The sequence below is a fragment of the Lynx rufus genome, unplaced genomic scaffold (assembly GCF_022079265.1).
Source record: "Lynx rufus isolate CCGP_SWC_20201006 ecotype Redwood Valley unplaced genomic scaffold, mLynRuf1.p SCAF_9, whole genome shotgun sequence".
Lineage (NCBI taxonomy): Eukaryota > Metazoa > Chordata > Mammalia > Carnivora > Felidae > Lynx > Lynx rufus.
Genome location: NW_025814897.1, coordinates 85,901,113 through 85,918,479, shown reverse-complemented (window position 1 = coordinate 85,918,479; position 17,367 = coordinate 85,901,113). Strand labels below are relative to the sequence as shown.

Below are 17,367 nucleotides of genomic sequence, written 5' to 3'. Positions count from 1 at the left end.
CAGGCTCCGAGCGGTCAGCACAGAGCCCATCGCGGGGCTCGAACTCACAGACTGTGAGATCATGACCAGAGCTGAAGCCGGATGCTTAACCGACTGAGCCACCCAGACGCCCCCGCCACTGATTTTTTTGAAGGCTTCCCTGCCTCCACCAGTTTTTCTAAGCTGGGCTTTTCAAGCAAGTAGAATTGTATAGTTATTACAGAACCACTGTAGCAAATGTGTTCCATTAATCAAGGTGATTTATAACAAAAATTCATCCAAGTTTGGAGCACTCTGAAGAGATATCCAAACCTTTGCAGGATCTCCCCCTCTAGAGTGTTCCTTTTTCAGCTATCTCTGTGGCACACTGGTGCTGTATATTATGAGATGGGTTTCTTTCCCTTACCTATGTAACCTCTTAGAAAAATCATTGTTGTTTATGATGAAGACATTGCTATTCAGATCTTGATTGAGTTGCTTGGTAAAGATGATGAATATTAAATATGTTGTGAATTCCAGGCAAAAAAAAAAAAAAAATTCTCCTAAGTAGGTGCTTCAGAAAGCAAAACACCAAAATTGTCATTTGGAACCTACAACTTAGAGTTTAGCATATGAAAGAAATAGCATTGTTCATAAGTTGGCAAAAACGAATATAAACAGATCATTGGTTAAGTGATGTGGAACCATTTTATTCATTCCAGAGTTCTAAAAGTCCATGTGGCAGCAACACTTACAAACCATGATTTATTTTTTTGCATTAAGCTTTTGGAAACTGAGCAGTCCCTATCAGGTACTGTTGGAGTGGGTTTTGCTCATTTCAGTGGTGTTGAGGCCAAAAATGCTTTTCTTGGGTTATGGGCTGAGCATTGGCTACTAGGATATGAGCTTAATTTGTGACTTTGAGAAGAAACATATTATACTCAGCTCAAACATCTTGAATAACTTGCCACTCAGGAATTCCTGAGTTTGAAGTTAAAAGCCACTAATTTGCCAAAAATAATTTAGTTGGAAGTAGAAGCATTTAGCAAATGCTGCTACCATTGGGGTGTAAGACAAATTCATATCTTGTTTTCTTGGAATAACTTCAGACTGCTTTCTGCTTTTACCTTTCCCATTTTCTTGCCTCCCTACACCATCACTGATTATTCTCTACACAGACTCTGAAATGATCCTTTTTAATAATGGTGCTTGTTAAGTGTAATAATGTTAGTCTTTTCCTCAAAGACCCAAGTGACCTCACATTTCACTCATAAGAAAAGTCTAGGCCTTACAATATCCTGAAGACCCTGTAAGATCATTCTTCCTGCTGCCTGTACTTGTGGTTAAAGGTCTAATTAGAATACAGGCACTCTCATTTGTTTACATATTGTCTGTGGCTGCTTTCACTGCAAGAGCAGAGTTGAGTAGTTGTAACAGAGACGATATGGCCTGCAAAGCTTAGGCTGTTTACTATCTGCCCTTTACAGAAGAAGTTTGCTGACTCTTGCTTTAGAATATAAGGTTTTTCATGGCAAAGATTTGTTTTGACCACAGCTGATTTCCTAGCACATGAACTTTGATAGAACATCTGGTAGGTACTTTAAAAATACTTGAAGGGTGGACAAACGTGTATATGTTTAGGGTCCAACCATGTTTTCTTCTAATTTCTGTTTTACTCTTCAATTTCCTTTAGTTTCTGCTGCAAACTTGCTCCTAAGTGCATGTTGTTACTATTTTTCAGGTAAGGTAGGTGTTCCTGTAGCTCAGTAAACCATATAATACTGAGAAACTGGCAATCTGTGGTTATTGTAGTCTTCATAGATGTTTTGAAAGCTAAGCTAGTTCCACAGGCTACCTGACCACCTTGCATGATTCCAGATGAAAGTTGTAGAAAATATTAGGATGTCCTTGTTACTTTGTAGCAGGACAGCAGAGTGCCGATTAAATGTTTCTTTCCCCAAGTGACTTACTTTTGGAATCAGTGACATTTTTCAGCCCTTTTATTAAGCAAACTAAAAATTCACCTGGCTCTGAATTGACTTATTGTTGTGGAATACTCTGAATGTGGTCTAGACTAAGTCTTCTAAAGGAATGGTAGATGAGGTACCCTGGACCTTCTAAGGGAAGGTTTGTTGCCCCAGAAATGCTGTGGTAGTTTTGTTAGGTAAAGACTAAATTGCCCTAGCAACATGCAGTGCCTGCTAATTAGGCCGTATGGTCACGACAGTTTTCTACATTTCAGTAGAAATTCATGTGCTTTTTGCACGTATTAACTACTATATAAGTATTCTGTTCTTTTGATCCTTTTACTGGTTGGCAGATTAACGATGGGTAAAGTTGTTACCTGTAATTGGTAAATTGTTGCTTTAAGTGTAAACTTCTGCTTTGCATTGGCTGTTCACTATATTATGAATCATTTTTAAATCTTTCATGTAATTACAACTTTATAGTTTCTCAACCATAGCAGCCACTGTATTAAATGGACATATTAATAGATCTGTGATTATGGGGATTTCAGTATATTCCTGTAATTAGAGCATCACAATCTTTTATTTTTGTTAAAGCAAACATATCTATACTTATTAGAAAAATTATGTTTTAATCTGTTATTAACCTATCAAAATATAAGGCTATTTAAAACTTTTTCGTTTTTGCCACCACAGATCCCAGTGTTGTACACAAAAGGTGAAATGTTCACCAAACAGTAGTCTGTTAGGTGACTAAGGGATGTAGTATTTCTTGCCTTTAAAAAAATTATATATATGTTAATAACAACATCATTATTGTTATTGAGAGAGATGTAAGCAATAGAAAACAATTTTATATTTCAGAAAGAACTGATTAAATGTTCTCAGGATATATTGGTGGGATACTGTTTTTAAAAGGAGAAGTTGTAAATGGGGTAATATGCTAGTGATAAAGCTGTTTTACAGTGTATTGGAAAATATTTCTGAAAAACTGATCAGCAAACTGAAAAACTCACTATTTGGACAGTGTTAGAAAATGGTCACTGTATAAAGTTAACACTAATAGCCCCTTACTGTGTACTGTGTATTTCGGTCATAGTTCAAATCCTTGAATATCTTAATGCTGTTTTTCTGTTTGTTTAAATGTCATTTACTTTAGCTAAAAGTCACAACCATATGGTCTTCTATTACCACTTGTATTATAAACACAAAAAGTACTTATGTGGAGGGAAAGGAATCATCAGATTGAAAGGGCTTGTTTATTATAAGCTGCTGATACACTAAATCCTTATGTCATTTAACCAGAAGAACTACCTAATAATGTCACTTATTACAACTAGGATATCTAAGCAAGAGACTTGCTTTTTGCAGACTATAGTGATAAAAACCTGTGCTACACATCCATTTCTCAGCAACGGGTCTCGGGATAATCAATCGTGGCATACTGCTAATGCCTTGATTGCAGCTGATGTGGAGGAAATATGTTTACTCTTTTGCTAAAGTGAAGTTCACTGCGGAGATGACGTGACTTTTTCATCCTATAGCTAACACAATTCTGAAGATAAATTTGACTTATTGTTTACAATTCTGAGGTGTTTTTCTTCTGATATTAACATTAAATAACCATCTTTGAGGCCTCCACAACTTAAGCATTTTCTGATGGGTTCTCTGGACATTTTCAGAATAATTTAATCTTATTTTAACAGTAAGATGTAGTTTATAGAATTTTATTTTGTAGAAATGTATTTTATCTTATGTATGTTTGAATATATATTCATATACATATGAAGATCAGCATTTGTGCTGAAAGAGTAACAAGTCTTCTTGAAACTGTGTTTTGCTCACCTAAATATATTTTAACTACTCAGAGTTGGAAAACCAGTGCCATTGATGTGAATCAAGGGAGGCAGTTATGCAATTCAGTAAAATGGAAATATTTATGTATGTTTATCTGAAAGTTATATGAGACCTTTCTACTTTAAGGTTGCCTAAAAGGAATTGGGAGAAAGAAATTAAGGGGCGCCTGGGTGGCGCAGTCGGTTGAGTGTCCGACTTCAGCCAGGTCACGATCTCGCGGTCTGGGAGTTCGAGCCCCGCGTCAGGCTCTGGGCTGATGGCTCAGAGCCTGGAGCCTGTTTCCGATTCTGTGTCTCCCTCTCTCTCTGCTCCTCCCCCGTTCATGCTCTGTCTCTCTCTGTCCCAAAAATAAATAAACGTTGAAAAAAAAAAATTTTAAAAAAAAATAAAAAAAAATAAAAAAAAAAAAGAAATTAAGAAGACTGAAATTGTAATGCTGCTGTTCAGCGTCGGCACCTGAAGCAGACTGTATCTCTAATGGTAGAGAGTATATTCCGAGTGTCATGTGGCCTCCTAATCTGATACAGTGCTCTGCTGGAAAGCTGCTGTTGACGAGGTGGAATATGTTGAAATGTCTTTTGAAATAAGCGTCTAAAGGAAGTTCTTATGTTCCCACTTTAGGTAATTAAAATTCTGTGGGTTTCAGTGAGTCACTTAATGTTAGTCCATAAAAGCATTCTCACTCTACAAAAGTATCATCTGCCTAAAATTAGAATTGGAAAAGAGGAATAACGTGTAAAAGTAGGTATGCATGTTATAAGACAGTTGAAAATTGTAAGTTAAACTGTTGGCATTATAAGCCATTGTACAGCTAACCTACATATATGAATGCTTTCCTCTTGCATTAGAATTTTCATAACTATTGGAAGATAGCGTAGGAATCACTTAGTTTGACACAGCTAGTGCCTGCATCCCCACTAAACACACCTGAAGTGCCAACAGAGAGATTTTTCTCCTTAACAGTTAAAACTGTAGGGTGAGCAATTTAAAATTGTAAGCTGCAACTTAAGATTCTGATCTACTTCCTGTACACTGTGTGTATGAATCTCTAAATCAGGAAGGATTAGAGAGTCTTTTTGTCATCTGAAGAAACATGAATTTGACCTCACTTACCTATGAAAAGAAAGTCAAAGTAGGTGTAGGGTCATGGACCAATATGGATTTCTAACCCTAAATGCAAATGTAGTACCTAACCCCAAACCAATCCCAGCATTTAGGCATCTTCTTTAATGAGGCTGTGCTCTAGAGCAGCTAGAAGCACTGGACTTGGGAGTTGGGGAGGTGGGTTGGTGGAGAAGACGTAAGTGGTCCTCAGCAAGCCATAGTGGCAGGTGAAATTTGCCAGACATTAACTTCACAAATTTCCTTTTACTTTTATTTATTTATGTATTTATTAATTCCATAACTAAGTGCTATTAAGCACTTACTTGAGGGCCAGAACTATGTTAAAGTAGATTAAGTCTCTGCCTTCAGTGCTGTGCAATAGACCTTTCTGCAAAGTGGGAATATTCTAGATCTGCACTGTCCAGTATGGTAGCCACTAGGCACATGTGACTGCTGAGCATAGGACACATAGCTAGTGTGTCTGAGGAACTGAATTTGAATTTTATATAATTTGTAAAATTAAAAGGCCACATGTGTTACTAGCGGATACCAAAATGGACAGTATAGCTCTAGAAGCTTATAGCCAGATTGGAAGAGCAGACAAGGAATTACAATGTGATGAAATAGAATTATATACAGGGTGCTATGATAAGGCACAAGATGATATTTATTTAGACTGGGATCGATAGGATTTTTCCAGACAGGCAGGGGAGTAAAGCTTGAGTTGAAATTCTAAAGAATCAGTAGGAGTTGACCAAAGCAAGCAGCATATTCATAAGGTCTAGAAGGGAGAGTATATCATTGTGCTTTGGGCATCTGCCAAAAAGTAAGTTCTCCTGTCTGGGACATATAGTGGGGAGGGGTGGGTAGTGAAAAGAAATGAAAAGGTAAACAGCACTCAGTTCCTTGTGTCTCAAACAGGGAAATAACATGATCAGATAGTTTTTTTAAAATCACCCTTAAAATAAAAACTTTAAAGTTTACTTCTTGTGTAAAAAAACCCAATATTATTAAATTCTTGGAAAAAATAAAAAGTCACTCCGATATTAGAGGAAAGTTTGGAGTAGGAAAGACTGGAGGCTGAGAGACCGGTTAATAGGCTGTAAGACATAATTAAGATAATAACATTAAGAATGGAAAGCAGTACAAAGTTTGGAGAAAGAGTAAGGAAATATCTAGACTGGATTGGATGCTGGAAGAAATGGAACTGAAGGGCTTAAAATGGAGCCAGATTTCTGGTTTTAGCAATGAGGGTAGATGGTACATTACGAGATTCTGGGGGGACATGTTAATTTGGGAAATGGAGAGAAGATATAGCCTGTCTAATAAGCCTAAGAGAGACTTTATTTTAAATGAATACAGTGGCAGCTAAATTATTATAAGTGGGGAAAAAAACCCAAGTGCTTTCCTAGAATGACATTTGGGTATTATACAATTCCCTCCTGAATGTCCACAGTGTATTCTCATGATCTTAGTTAAAACAATGTTTTGGTGCTCTCAGCCCTCAGAGATAAATCTTACTTTTTAAAGATCTCCAGCTATTCTCCTGTTTGTACCTTACTACATCGTTACAAAAAATGTCATCTGTCGTCCACTAGTCTAACTTGGAATTTTGTATTCACAAAGCTAGGTTTCATTTTAAATACCTTCCAAGGTATGGTGCATTAGAGTTGTGGTTTTGATGAATAAAACACAAGTGGAAGAATTATCTATCTGTCAAGAAAAACGTAACATAATGCCTTTTGTGTGTTTTTTTTAAGGCATTGGTAACATCAAATACAACAAGATCTGCATATTTCATTGTAATTATTTCTTCTTTGGAGTATGGACTCTTTTCTACCCCAGATTTTCTATTTCTTATACCATTTCAGCTGTTGAATCGATTTCTTAGCCAGTCTCCATATGAAGTACTTATGGGAGCCATAGAAAATGGAAAAAAGCTCTATTCATTCATCTATAGGAGTAAATCCATATAGGGATGAGTTTTGACTTTGGGAAGAATTATTTGAAGTCCCAGGAATAAAAATTTTGGTGGAAACATAATAGTACATGCTTTGCACAGTATGTATATATCTGATTTGCCAACTGTTTAGACTTTTCTCAGAGAATGAGAAAATTCATTATTTACATACTTACCACTCCATTCTACTACTCTCTGAAATACCCTGTGTTTCATTAAGTTAGGCTCATCTTTTGGAATATGAGAACCAGAGTGTACAGTAGGGTGTATTAAAATGAAGCTACAGAGATAGTCTTGAAATGAGAATTGAGATGCTTCTTCTAAGTACTAATCCAAAAGCAAAACAGGTAACATTATTTTACAAATAGAACAAAAAAGAAGAGCAAAATAATCTATTGTCCTAGAAAAACAATACTACAGGATTGGGACATTAATACTAGATGGCTAGGATGGCAAGGCATATTAGTTGTCTGATCTTAGAAGCTAAGCAGGGTCAGGCCGGGTTAGTACTTGGGTGGAAAAGGCATGTTTGTTGGCTTTAGTCCCAACACCTTCCCCCACTGTGTACCTTCTGACTGGTTGGTATACAGTTGCAAAGAAGTGAAAGCTTCACAAGGAAGAGCCTAAGCATTTGGTATTTGATAAACATTGCTTAAGACGCCTGTTGAAAAAATAAAAATGGTAGTCTTAACTATATTTGGGAGATTTGATCTTAAAAACTGAATTTCACTTTGCAGAGAACTGGGTAAACTGTTTAGGAAACTAGGAACAAAGAAAGCCCATCAGATACCATTCATACCAGCAGGTGGGGCAGCTGATAAACACAGTAGCTAATAATTAGTGAGTGCTAACTGGGTGCCAGGAGCCTTATGTATTGTTTCATTTGGTTCTCCGAAATATTTCTGTAAGGTATTTATTAGTCTCAGTTATATGGAAGAGTTTTAAATAACCTGCCTAAGGTACTTAACCTAGTAAGTGGCAGAGCTACATTTTGAACTCAGGACTCTTGTTCTGTAGACTGTATCTTTTAACCACTGTGCTGAGACAGCCCATCAGAAATTCCTCTTCAGGCTGGATGGAGGTATTAAGTACTTGCAGAGCTTAGCTTGCAATAGCTATGAGAATGAGCAAGTCAAGTCTTAGATTAAGCTCTAAACCTATTCAGCAAGCAGATGCTCAATAAGCATCCCCCATCATTACTCCAACCTGGAGCTATAGCCTATTGGAACTTCTGTGAAATTCCTCTTTGGTGATAATTGGCTAATGAACCCAACGTGGCACATTTTTAAGTAGGGAAGAACAATAACAGTCCCCATGAATGATGCAGATAGAAGAGTAATAAGTGAGCATTTAAATGGGGAGAAAAAGAAGCAGAACTGCCCGGAAATAGTACCCACTGAAATAATCAGTGTGTTAACTGTTTCATGCCTGGTCCTTACAAATGTTAATCCCTTTGTCAGGCATCTAGCATTTGGGAGTACCACCATCAGGACTCCTGGTAGACAAACGTGGGCAAGAAGTTGTGCCAAGGAGAATGTCCATGAAAATAGAATGTTTGTGAAACTGTTTCTGAGTTTGGCTTTCAGAGATACTCATAACTGGCAGTTGAGACTCCCATTTTTTAAAATTAAAATTAATCATGTTTTCTCTGCCTTGTGTTATCAAAAGCTCTTCTACTTGATGGCCTCCTAGAGGATTCAGTGCTTCACTTTCTGACATACATATCTTTGTGTATAGCTTTTGTTGGTGTTATAGGGAGCATAAACTCCAATGATTATTGATGATGTTTCTAATTTTGCTTTTGCATAAATCATACTAATACTGGGTTTTAAGAAGTTCTTTTAGAACTATATAATTATTTCATTTCCCAATATTCTCCCTAGTAGCTTGTATGCACAGCATCTTACCATGGCTATGTTTTGGTTATATAAGTCATGATTAAGCAGAATATGCATTAGCCACATAATGGTATATAGTAATTTGACTTGATCCTGCTTAACTGGAAGATAGTAACATAAAAAACAATTTTTTGGCATTAATTGTTAGAGTGAAATGACATGTGAAATGAAATGTACATTCATCATATGGGCTTTTTTCCAGGGTAGGGAAATTATACATTTTTATATTTCACATTTATCATTCCAGGAGACCCAAAACAAAATCTTGAAAATATATGTGGAAAATTACATACTCTTAAGATTAAAGTGTTAACTGATGTATTACCCCATTTACTTTTGCCAAAAAGAAATAAGGCTTTACCTGACTGCTTTCATAAAATGTGTGTACCTCTCCTTTTCCTTTATAATTCGGGAAAAGGAAAAAATGATGTCAAAAAAGGATTCCTAAAACTTTATCCCTTTCCTTGTCTTTATGATTTTTGTTTCTTTAATAACTACTGTTTTCCTTTTCATTTATAGTCATTTTAGAAAGCTTACTGAGGTTTGAGTAGTAGCAGGCCAGTGTATACCCTACCTTTGTTGCCTGTAGATTATAAAATATCCCGCCAAAAAGGGTTAATTAACAATGAATCTATTATTCGGGTTTTCTGTTTCTTGAAACTTTTGAAAGGCCAGACATACAAATATTCTTCAGTTGGAACTTTTTCTTAATTAGATATTTTTTGCTTAAATAAATGAGTTTGATTGCTATTTAGTAAATGTGTTATTTGATATTGTGGACTCTTGCATCAGATTTCACTTGAATCCAGAAAAGTAACACCTGTGGGTTGGTTCACAAAGCCTCTTTTGTTAAATGGACACCCGCGGGCCATGAGGCAATTACATTTGTTGCTTGTACTATAAAGGAGGCACTTAACTAGACCTCAGTAAGTATAGCTAAGAACTAGAGGCTTGATTCTTTTGTCCAGCCCTGAGATTAGGTTTTATCATACATCAGGAAGTACACCTCTGACGTAGAAAGGAAAAACAAGAATGTTTTAAGGGTTCTTTCAATGCTTTAAAAGTTAGCCCTGGGAAAATTCAGATTAGAGCCCAAGTAAAAATTTCTATGTGGTATTCATTGTAAACATGTTCATATATTCTTACTCAGCTTCACAAATTCATTCAAGTTGGTATGGCAGATTTACAAAGGTATGAACAGGAAAAGTAATCTAACCATTTACAGTTTTGGTTATGAGAAGTAACGAACAAAGGCATGGATGGAGTTAGGGATTTCTATTTTTGGTAATTTGCAAACATTTATTATAAATGAGTTTTTAGTTGCAAAGTTATAATAGCTCTTTTTAAAATACATTTTAAACTACCATTTTATCTATTAATATTTTATTATAATATTGCTATAGGATTTTTTTCTCTTAATTGGTTTGAATATCCAATTTAGTGATAAACAGGTTATCCCACAGATAATAACTGTGTTTGGGGTTAGAAAATTTTTGTTCTGTTTCTTGTCTCAGTCTATACCAGAAAGGTCAAGTTTTAAGTTTTGGACCCATACCAAAAATGTGTTGTACTTTATGTTTATTTAAATAAATGAGTTCTTAGCTAGGCTAATATTTTAGTTATCCAGAGATCTGGTAACAGTAGTGCGAATTGCAATCATTTATTTGTACTATAGAAAGAAACAGAACCTTCTATATAGATTGGAAGTTCAGTCCCTCTCTACACTATCAAAGGCAAAAAAAAAAAAATAATAATTGAACAAAGCTCATCCTAACCTGCATCGTGATGGACAGTGTTCTCTTTTCAAAAAGTACAAGTATCACTGAAGGGACGAGGCATATTAAGATACATATATGTGTGTGTATATATGTATATACACACAGACAGCCCCTGATTTATTATGGTTTGACTTAAGTTTTATTTTTACTTAAGTACTTTTACTTAATTACTTTTGTAATTTACCTCACAAATCAAGAGGGTAAAGTGACCATTTGCATCCAACCATCCTGTACCATACAGCCATTCTGTTTTTCACTTTCAGTGCAGCATTCAATAAATTACTTGAGATATGTCACCCTTGATTATAAAATAGGCTTGTGTTAGGTGATTTTTGCTCAAGTGTAGGCTAATATGTATTGTGTGTTTAAACTAGGGTAGGCTAAGCTATGGCATCTGGTAGGTTAGGTGTATTAAATGCCTTTTCGACTTAGAATACAGTTGATCCTTGAACAGACAACATGGGTTTGAACTGCATGGGTCCATGTACACGTAGATTTTTTTATACTGTGGTACTGTAAATGTATTTCTCATCCTTATGTTTTTCTGAACATTTTCTTTTCTCTACCTTATTTTATTGTAAGAACACAATGTATAATATGTATATAAAATACGTGTTAATCGACTGTTTATGTCATCAAGGCTTCCCGTCAACAACAAAACTATTAGTAGTTAAGTTTTGGGGGAGGTCAAAGGTAATACATGAATTTTCGACTAGTGGGAGGGGGGTCAGCACCCCAGTCCCTATTGTTGAAGGGTCAACTGTATTTTCAACTTATGATGGGTTTTTTTGGACATAACTTCATGGTAAGTTGAGGAAGATTTATATACATTTTTTAATTAAGCAATATATACTGCTCATAAACATGTAAATTTTGAAATATGTAAGTTTTGTGGGGTTCTTTAAACATTTATACATATTGCCTTGCAACTTTTTTCACTGTCTTCATGTAAATCTATTTTTTTTTAACCAGCTGTCTATTATATAAATAAGTCATATTTTACTTAACCTCTACCTACTGAGGAACATTTCTACTTTTGCCAATTTTGAGATACAAGCAATACCATGTTGAGCTTCCTTATTTGTACATGCTGAGTTTGGCAAATCTTTTCTAGAGATTTTGAAGGGAAAGGGTAAAACAGAAACATACAGGGGATGCAACTGAAAGGGATGCAAGGTGGAGAGAGATGCCACTTTACTTACATCAGAACTTTTAGTTCTTACCAAAAGTATTCTCTTCATATTACTATGAAGTATGCTAAGAAAAATTATACAGACTTTTAAAATTAGATAATTTGAACGTTTGTTTCTGGCAACGATGAAGTGATCCTGAATTTGCTGTCCTGTCATAAATAACTAGAAAATCGGACAAAATATGTGGAACACCTGTTCTCAGAGAATGCAGAAGCAGGAAGTACAAGACAGATTCCTAAGAGAGGAGAAACAAATAAAGCAAACCCTTTACTTGTCCCTACATTCTCCTGTAAGGCAGGAGGTACCTTTCAGAAGGTACTGAAGTAAAATTTGAGCCAAAGGTAGTGGTTTTGCTGAGCTGAAGAGACAGAGACTGGAATAGAGGGAAGTTTAAGTAGTTGGGACTTATGGATAAAACTGTCTGGGAAAGCAGAGCTACCGAATGATCAACATAAATCTCCATAGATGTTCTCTTGGCTTTTGCTGAATACTAAATTGTACCCATTTATGGTAAAACCTAGAAACTGAGCAAAGAAGGAGTGGGGAGCTGAGCAATTCCCAGAGCTCACACAGGGCTGAGAGCAACTGGAGTTCTGACCAGCCAGAACAGATAGATGTCACTGAATACTCAGCATATTCAATAGAGATCCCAGAATATCCTGCCTTAGTAGTAGGCCTAACGTAGCGCTTAGAGTACACTGTGAGATAGACCCAACCTAACAAGCTTAAAAACGAGGCTTGAGGGGCGCCTGGGTGGCTCAGTCAGTTAAGCGTCCAACTTCGGCTCAGGTCGTGATCTCGCGGTCCGTGAGTTCGAGCCCCGCGTCGGGCTCTGTGCTGACAGCTCAGAGCCTGGAGCCTATTTCAGATTCTGTGTCTCCCTCTCTCTGACCCTCCCCCGTTCATGCTCTGTCTCTGTCTCAAAAATAAATAAACATTAAAAAAAATTAAAAAACCGAGGCTTGAAAGGAATAAGCTAATCCACAGCTAACTTAACTGCCTACCCTCAAACAAGCAGACCTCCTCAACATTCAGCACGCTCTAAAGAATCACAACAAAATCCACTCAACAAATGAATGTCCAGCTTAATCACAAATTACTGGATATGTGAAGAAGTATGAAAGTGTAACCAGTAACCAGAAGAAAAATCAATTAAATCCAGAAAAGGCAGAAGTAATGGAATTAATAGACATGTGCTTTAAAACACTAATTCTAAATATTTTCAAGGATCTCGAGGATGAACATAATGAGGAAAGAAACTGTAAATATAAAAAAGAACCAAATGAAATTTCTAGAGCTTAGAAAACATTGTATAGTCTTTGTAATAGATTAGACTGCAAAGGAGAAAAGATCCTAGTCTATGAGAAAATATTTGCAATACCTGTCAAAGGACTTATACTCAAGGTAAAAAAGGGATTCTTAAAATGAGTAAGAAAACCCATTTTAAAAAATGAGTAAAATATTTTAATAGATATTTCACAAAAGATATGCTACTAAGCACAAGAAAAAATGCCCATCAGAGAAATGCAAATGAAAACCACAATGTGATACCAATAACCTACTAGAATGGAAAAAGATTTTTTATAAGTTTATTTTTGAGAGTGAGGGAGTGCACACACACACACATGCATCAGTTGGGGAGGGGCAGAGGGAGAGAATCCCAACCCAACTCCATGCTGACAGCACAGAACCTAATGTGGGGCTCGAGCCCATGAAACGTGAGATAATGACATGAGCTGAAATAAACAGTTGGACGCTTAATCAACTAAGCACCCCAAGGTGCCCCTAGTATGGCAAAAAAAATTTTAAAGGAATATACCAAGGTATGGAGCAACCAGAATATTCATGCATTGCTGTAGGAGTGTAAAATGATTTAATTACTTTGGAAAAGTTTAAGGTTAAGCATACACTTATGGCCCATAAATTCTACCCCTTGGTATTTACTGAAAAGAAATGGATTTACACAATGTTTATAGTGCTTTATTTGTAACAGGCCCAAACTTCAAAGAGAAATGTCCATCAGTAGATTTATGGGCAAACATTGTGACTTACAATAGAATTCTACTTAGAGGTAAAAAGGAATGAGTGACTGATACATACAAGATAGATTAATCATAAAAAATTGCTGAACAAAAGCTAGATACAAAATAGTATGTACGTACAATCTTGTTTATATGAAATTTAGGACCAGGTAAAACTAGTTTCTAGTCATGGATCTCATTAGTTGCCTGGTACTGGGATGGGAACTTTTACATCTTGATTGTGATTAAGTTATGTAGGTGTGCACACCTTCCAAAACTAGTGTCAAACTTGGAGTGCCCTTTACTGTATATAAGTATACATCTATAAAATTGATTTTTAAAGTGTACATTGCACTCTATACCAAAAATAAGTGGAGTAATTTCAACATCATGAATTTTTTTACTGGAGACTAAGTAATTGACAGGTCAGCAAAGGTGACTGCTTTGATTTTAAGAGATCCACACTTAGAGGTTTTCCTGTTTATAGAGAAGCTCGTATTAAAGAGCTCATAAGTGATGAGGTTGTTTCCTTGATTTGTGTACTTTATATCAAGCATTGACGTCTGTGAGATGTAGAGGATATTTCTTTACTGTAAGTGGACGCATGGGGATTAGAATGTATAGGCTTCAGATAAATGGGATTAGCATGTCCCATATTTGAACCTACTTCTATTAACTATCAATAACAGTACTTCACAGGTTGTTTTAAGGATCTAATGAGTTTTTTTTTTTTTAATTAAATAAACCAGAAAGCCATGTATTACATACTGGCTTGCTTTACTCTCCCCTCCCTTTTGTTCCACTCCTTGCGATCAAGGACTAGGTAAAGATAGCCTGGGTCACAGTCTTCCATAGGCTTCTGGTAATATGTTCTGGGTTCTCTTAGCATATTCCTTTCTGTATTTGTTAAGTTATACCAGAGATAACACTTCATCACTGTATTTAGCTAACTTGAAAGAAGCTTAGGTCATACAAAAGTGATTGTGCTTTACAAGAATTTCTACTCACTAATATTACCACCAAATATCGGAATTCCAGTTTTGGCTTAGTTGTTGCAAAAAATAAAGATCATGGCATAAATACTGTCTATTTGCTTGTTTGATCATAAGATAGTAGACTTAACAAAAAACCCAAGCAGGTTAGTAACATGTTGTAATCCAGGGCCCCAAGCAAGGCAGGCTTTTTAATCAGTGCTCTAAATAATCAAGAGTATTTGATATGGGCAGGCAAGGTTGGGGAAAACTTCATGGATAAATGGAATATATGTTGGATCCTGGTTTATTATGTTTTTTAGAACTCAGAAACAAACACATTAAAAACTATGGAAATTTAAACATAAATGATGTCTATATTATAGCTTCTCCCAGAGTGGTACTTTGAGACTATGTTAATGACACATGGCTTTTCCAAATATACTATTTTGTTCCTTTTTCATTTATGACCTGAGATGGATTCATTGCTCTACTTGAGCAGTATTAAGCTTCACTGCCATAAATCCACTTATTTTATAGGTAGGAACTAGTCTTGCTTTTGACTCTAGAACCTATAACTAGTTCCACTAATAAAAATGAGTGATCTTATAGTATCTGATATTCTTTCAAGAAACTTGTTCTTTCTCTACAAGTAGATTTAACATTGAAATCTGTCTACATGAAAATAATTAACTTGATTTGTTTTGGGCAAATATTTCTGCATAAGACATTCCAAAATTATATGATTCCTGATGGAAAGTGAAATTCAGATTTTATATACTTGTACACATTCATTTTTCCAAAAGGTAACATGGGTGTTTGGGGGGAAGAAATGAAAAATAGGTAGATCACACAGGATTTTTAGGAAAGTGAACACACTCTGTGATATTATAATGATGAATACATGTTCTACATTGGCCAAACCCGTAGAATGTACAACACCAAGAGTAAACCCTAAGTTAAGTCTGGACATTGAGTGATTATGATGTTGATGTGGGTTCAGCAAGTGTAACAAATCTACTACTGTGATCAGGGATGTCAATGGGGGAGGTTATGTATGTGTGGGGGCAGGGGATAGGTCGTAAATCTCTGTACCTTCCTCTCAATTGTGCTGTGAACCTGTAACTGCCCTAAAAAAAAATCTTTAAAAAACAGTAATTTGTAACATTTTTTAATATTGCAGTCATTTCTTATTAAATCCAATAGGAGTATTTTTCTTCATATAAGGTCCCTAAGTAATAAATAGCCAGTCAAAAGAAAAGTGAAAAGAAATTTCTTCTCAGTAGGTCATTTTGGTCTGGTCAATAATTCAACTTTTCTGAGTAACAAACTGTAAAATAATTTGTAAAATGCAACTTTAAAGATAATTGCTGCTGAGTAATTTTTAAATATGGTATATTTCATATCACAGAGGGCATTTTTTTTAAGTAAGGTGTTCTAAATATTCTTATGGTTGACAGAGTAAAAATTTAAACTTAATGTTATTTACCAGTTAATACCCAGGACATATAGGAGATAGGGTCTTTCATTTAGTAGAAGGTCACCATCATTAATTTACAACTGATGATTTTATAATAGGTCCTTCTAGTTCTTGATGGTCATTATTGAAGTATAATGCATTGAAGATATTGCCTGTACAAAAGCAGAACAGGGATCTTAATTAGAATTCTGACAAGCCCACTCCAATAAAATGATGAGATTATTTGTAATTGATGTCACAATCAATTACCATTTAGTTCATCATGAGCATTCTAATAGGTCTGGCCTTGGTATTGGCCCCAGGATGTTGCTGAGTGAGTGGCTGCCCTGCTTATGCTGTTATAGAGACAGGAGGGCACATTTTCAGTCAGCATCCTAATGACCTCTTTTGAAGTCTATTAAATTAATGACCCTGTCACACTGTTTTGATCTCTTATAACCTCAGTTTGGGGTTTGTGTAACAAATTAATGTTTGGGAACCATGCGGCAAAAGAGATCTTTTAAAATGTTGAAACCTTCACATTACTAATATTCAGTAGAAGATATTGTGCAAGAGATAAAAGCAAAAATACAAATCACAGGGTTTGTGTGTATTTTATAAATCAGAACTTTAAAACATTTCTCCATACTACCAAAAAGACGCGCTTCTTATAGTACCCAAATTTATTTTTCTTTTTGAAAAGGGGCTGCTTTCTTCTCTAATTCTAGGTGCCAACAGGTCATGTGTGGTTAGAAGGTGATAATCTACAGAATTCTACAGATTCCAGGTACTATGGACCTATTCCATATGGACTAATAAGAGGACGTATCTTTTTCAAGGTATTATTTTCTGCTTAAAATTTAGGCTTTCTTCTCTGAGCTGGAAAAAAAAATTTCTTTCAAAATGAACTTTGAAATATTCAGCTATCAGTGGACTTAACTGCAGCAGTGACTACATTTAGGAACCTGCTGGCCTTCAGAGCTATAAACATTACCCTTTCCCCACTGAGATAGGTAATTAAGAGTAATTTTTTGCTTGAATAATAAAAATTCAAACTACTTTAGTTATAAGAAGCCTTTCATTTAAATCTCCAAAATGTAATTGTTTCTCATATAACTTTTACAACTATATGTTTACCTTGGGCATAAATTAATATACATTTACAGAAGAACAGTGTCGAGTCAAACAAACTACCTGTTAA

The 17,367-nt window shown here is 35.6% G+C and overlaps 1 protein-coding gene across 6 annotated transcripts in view; it reads left to right on the top strand.

Annotated features, from left to right (window-relative positions):
• The window catches only part of IMMP1L (inner mitochondrial membrane peptidase subunit 1), an 82,427-nt gene that overhangs the window by 64,404 nt on the left and 656 nt on the right, over positions 1-17,367 (top strand). For all 6 annotated transcript variants that reach the window (XM_047071053.1, XM_047071055.1, XM_047071054.1 and 3 more), the window contains one exon: positions 16,895-17,005. In XM_047071053.1, the coding sequence (XP_046927009.1) occupies positions 16,895-17,005 (111 nt within the window). The remainder of the gene's footprint in view (positions 1-16,894; positions 17,006-17,367) is intronic.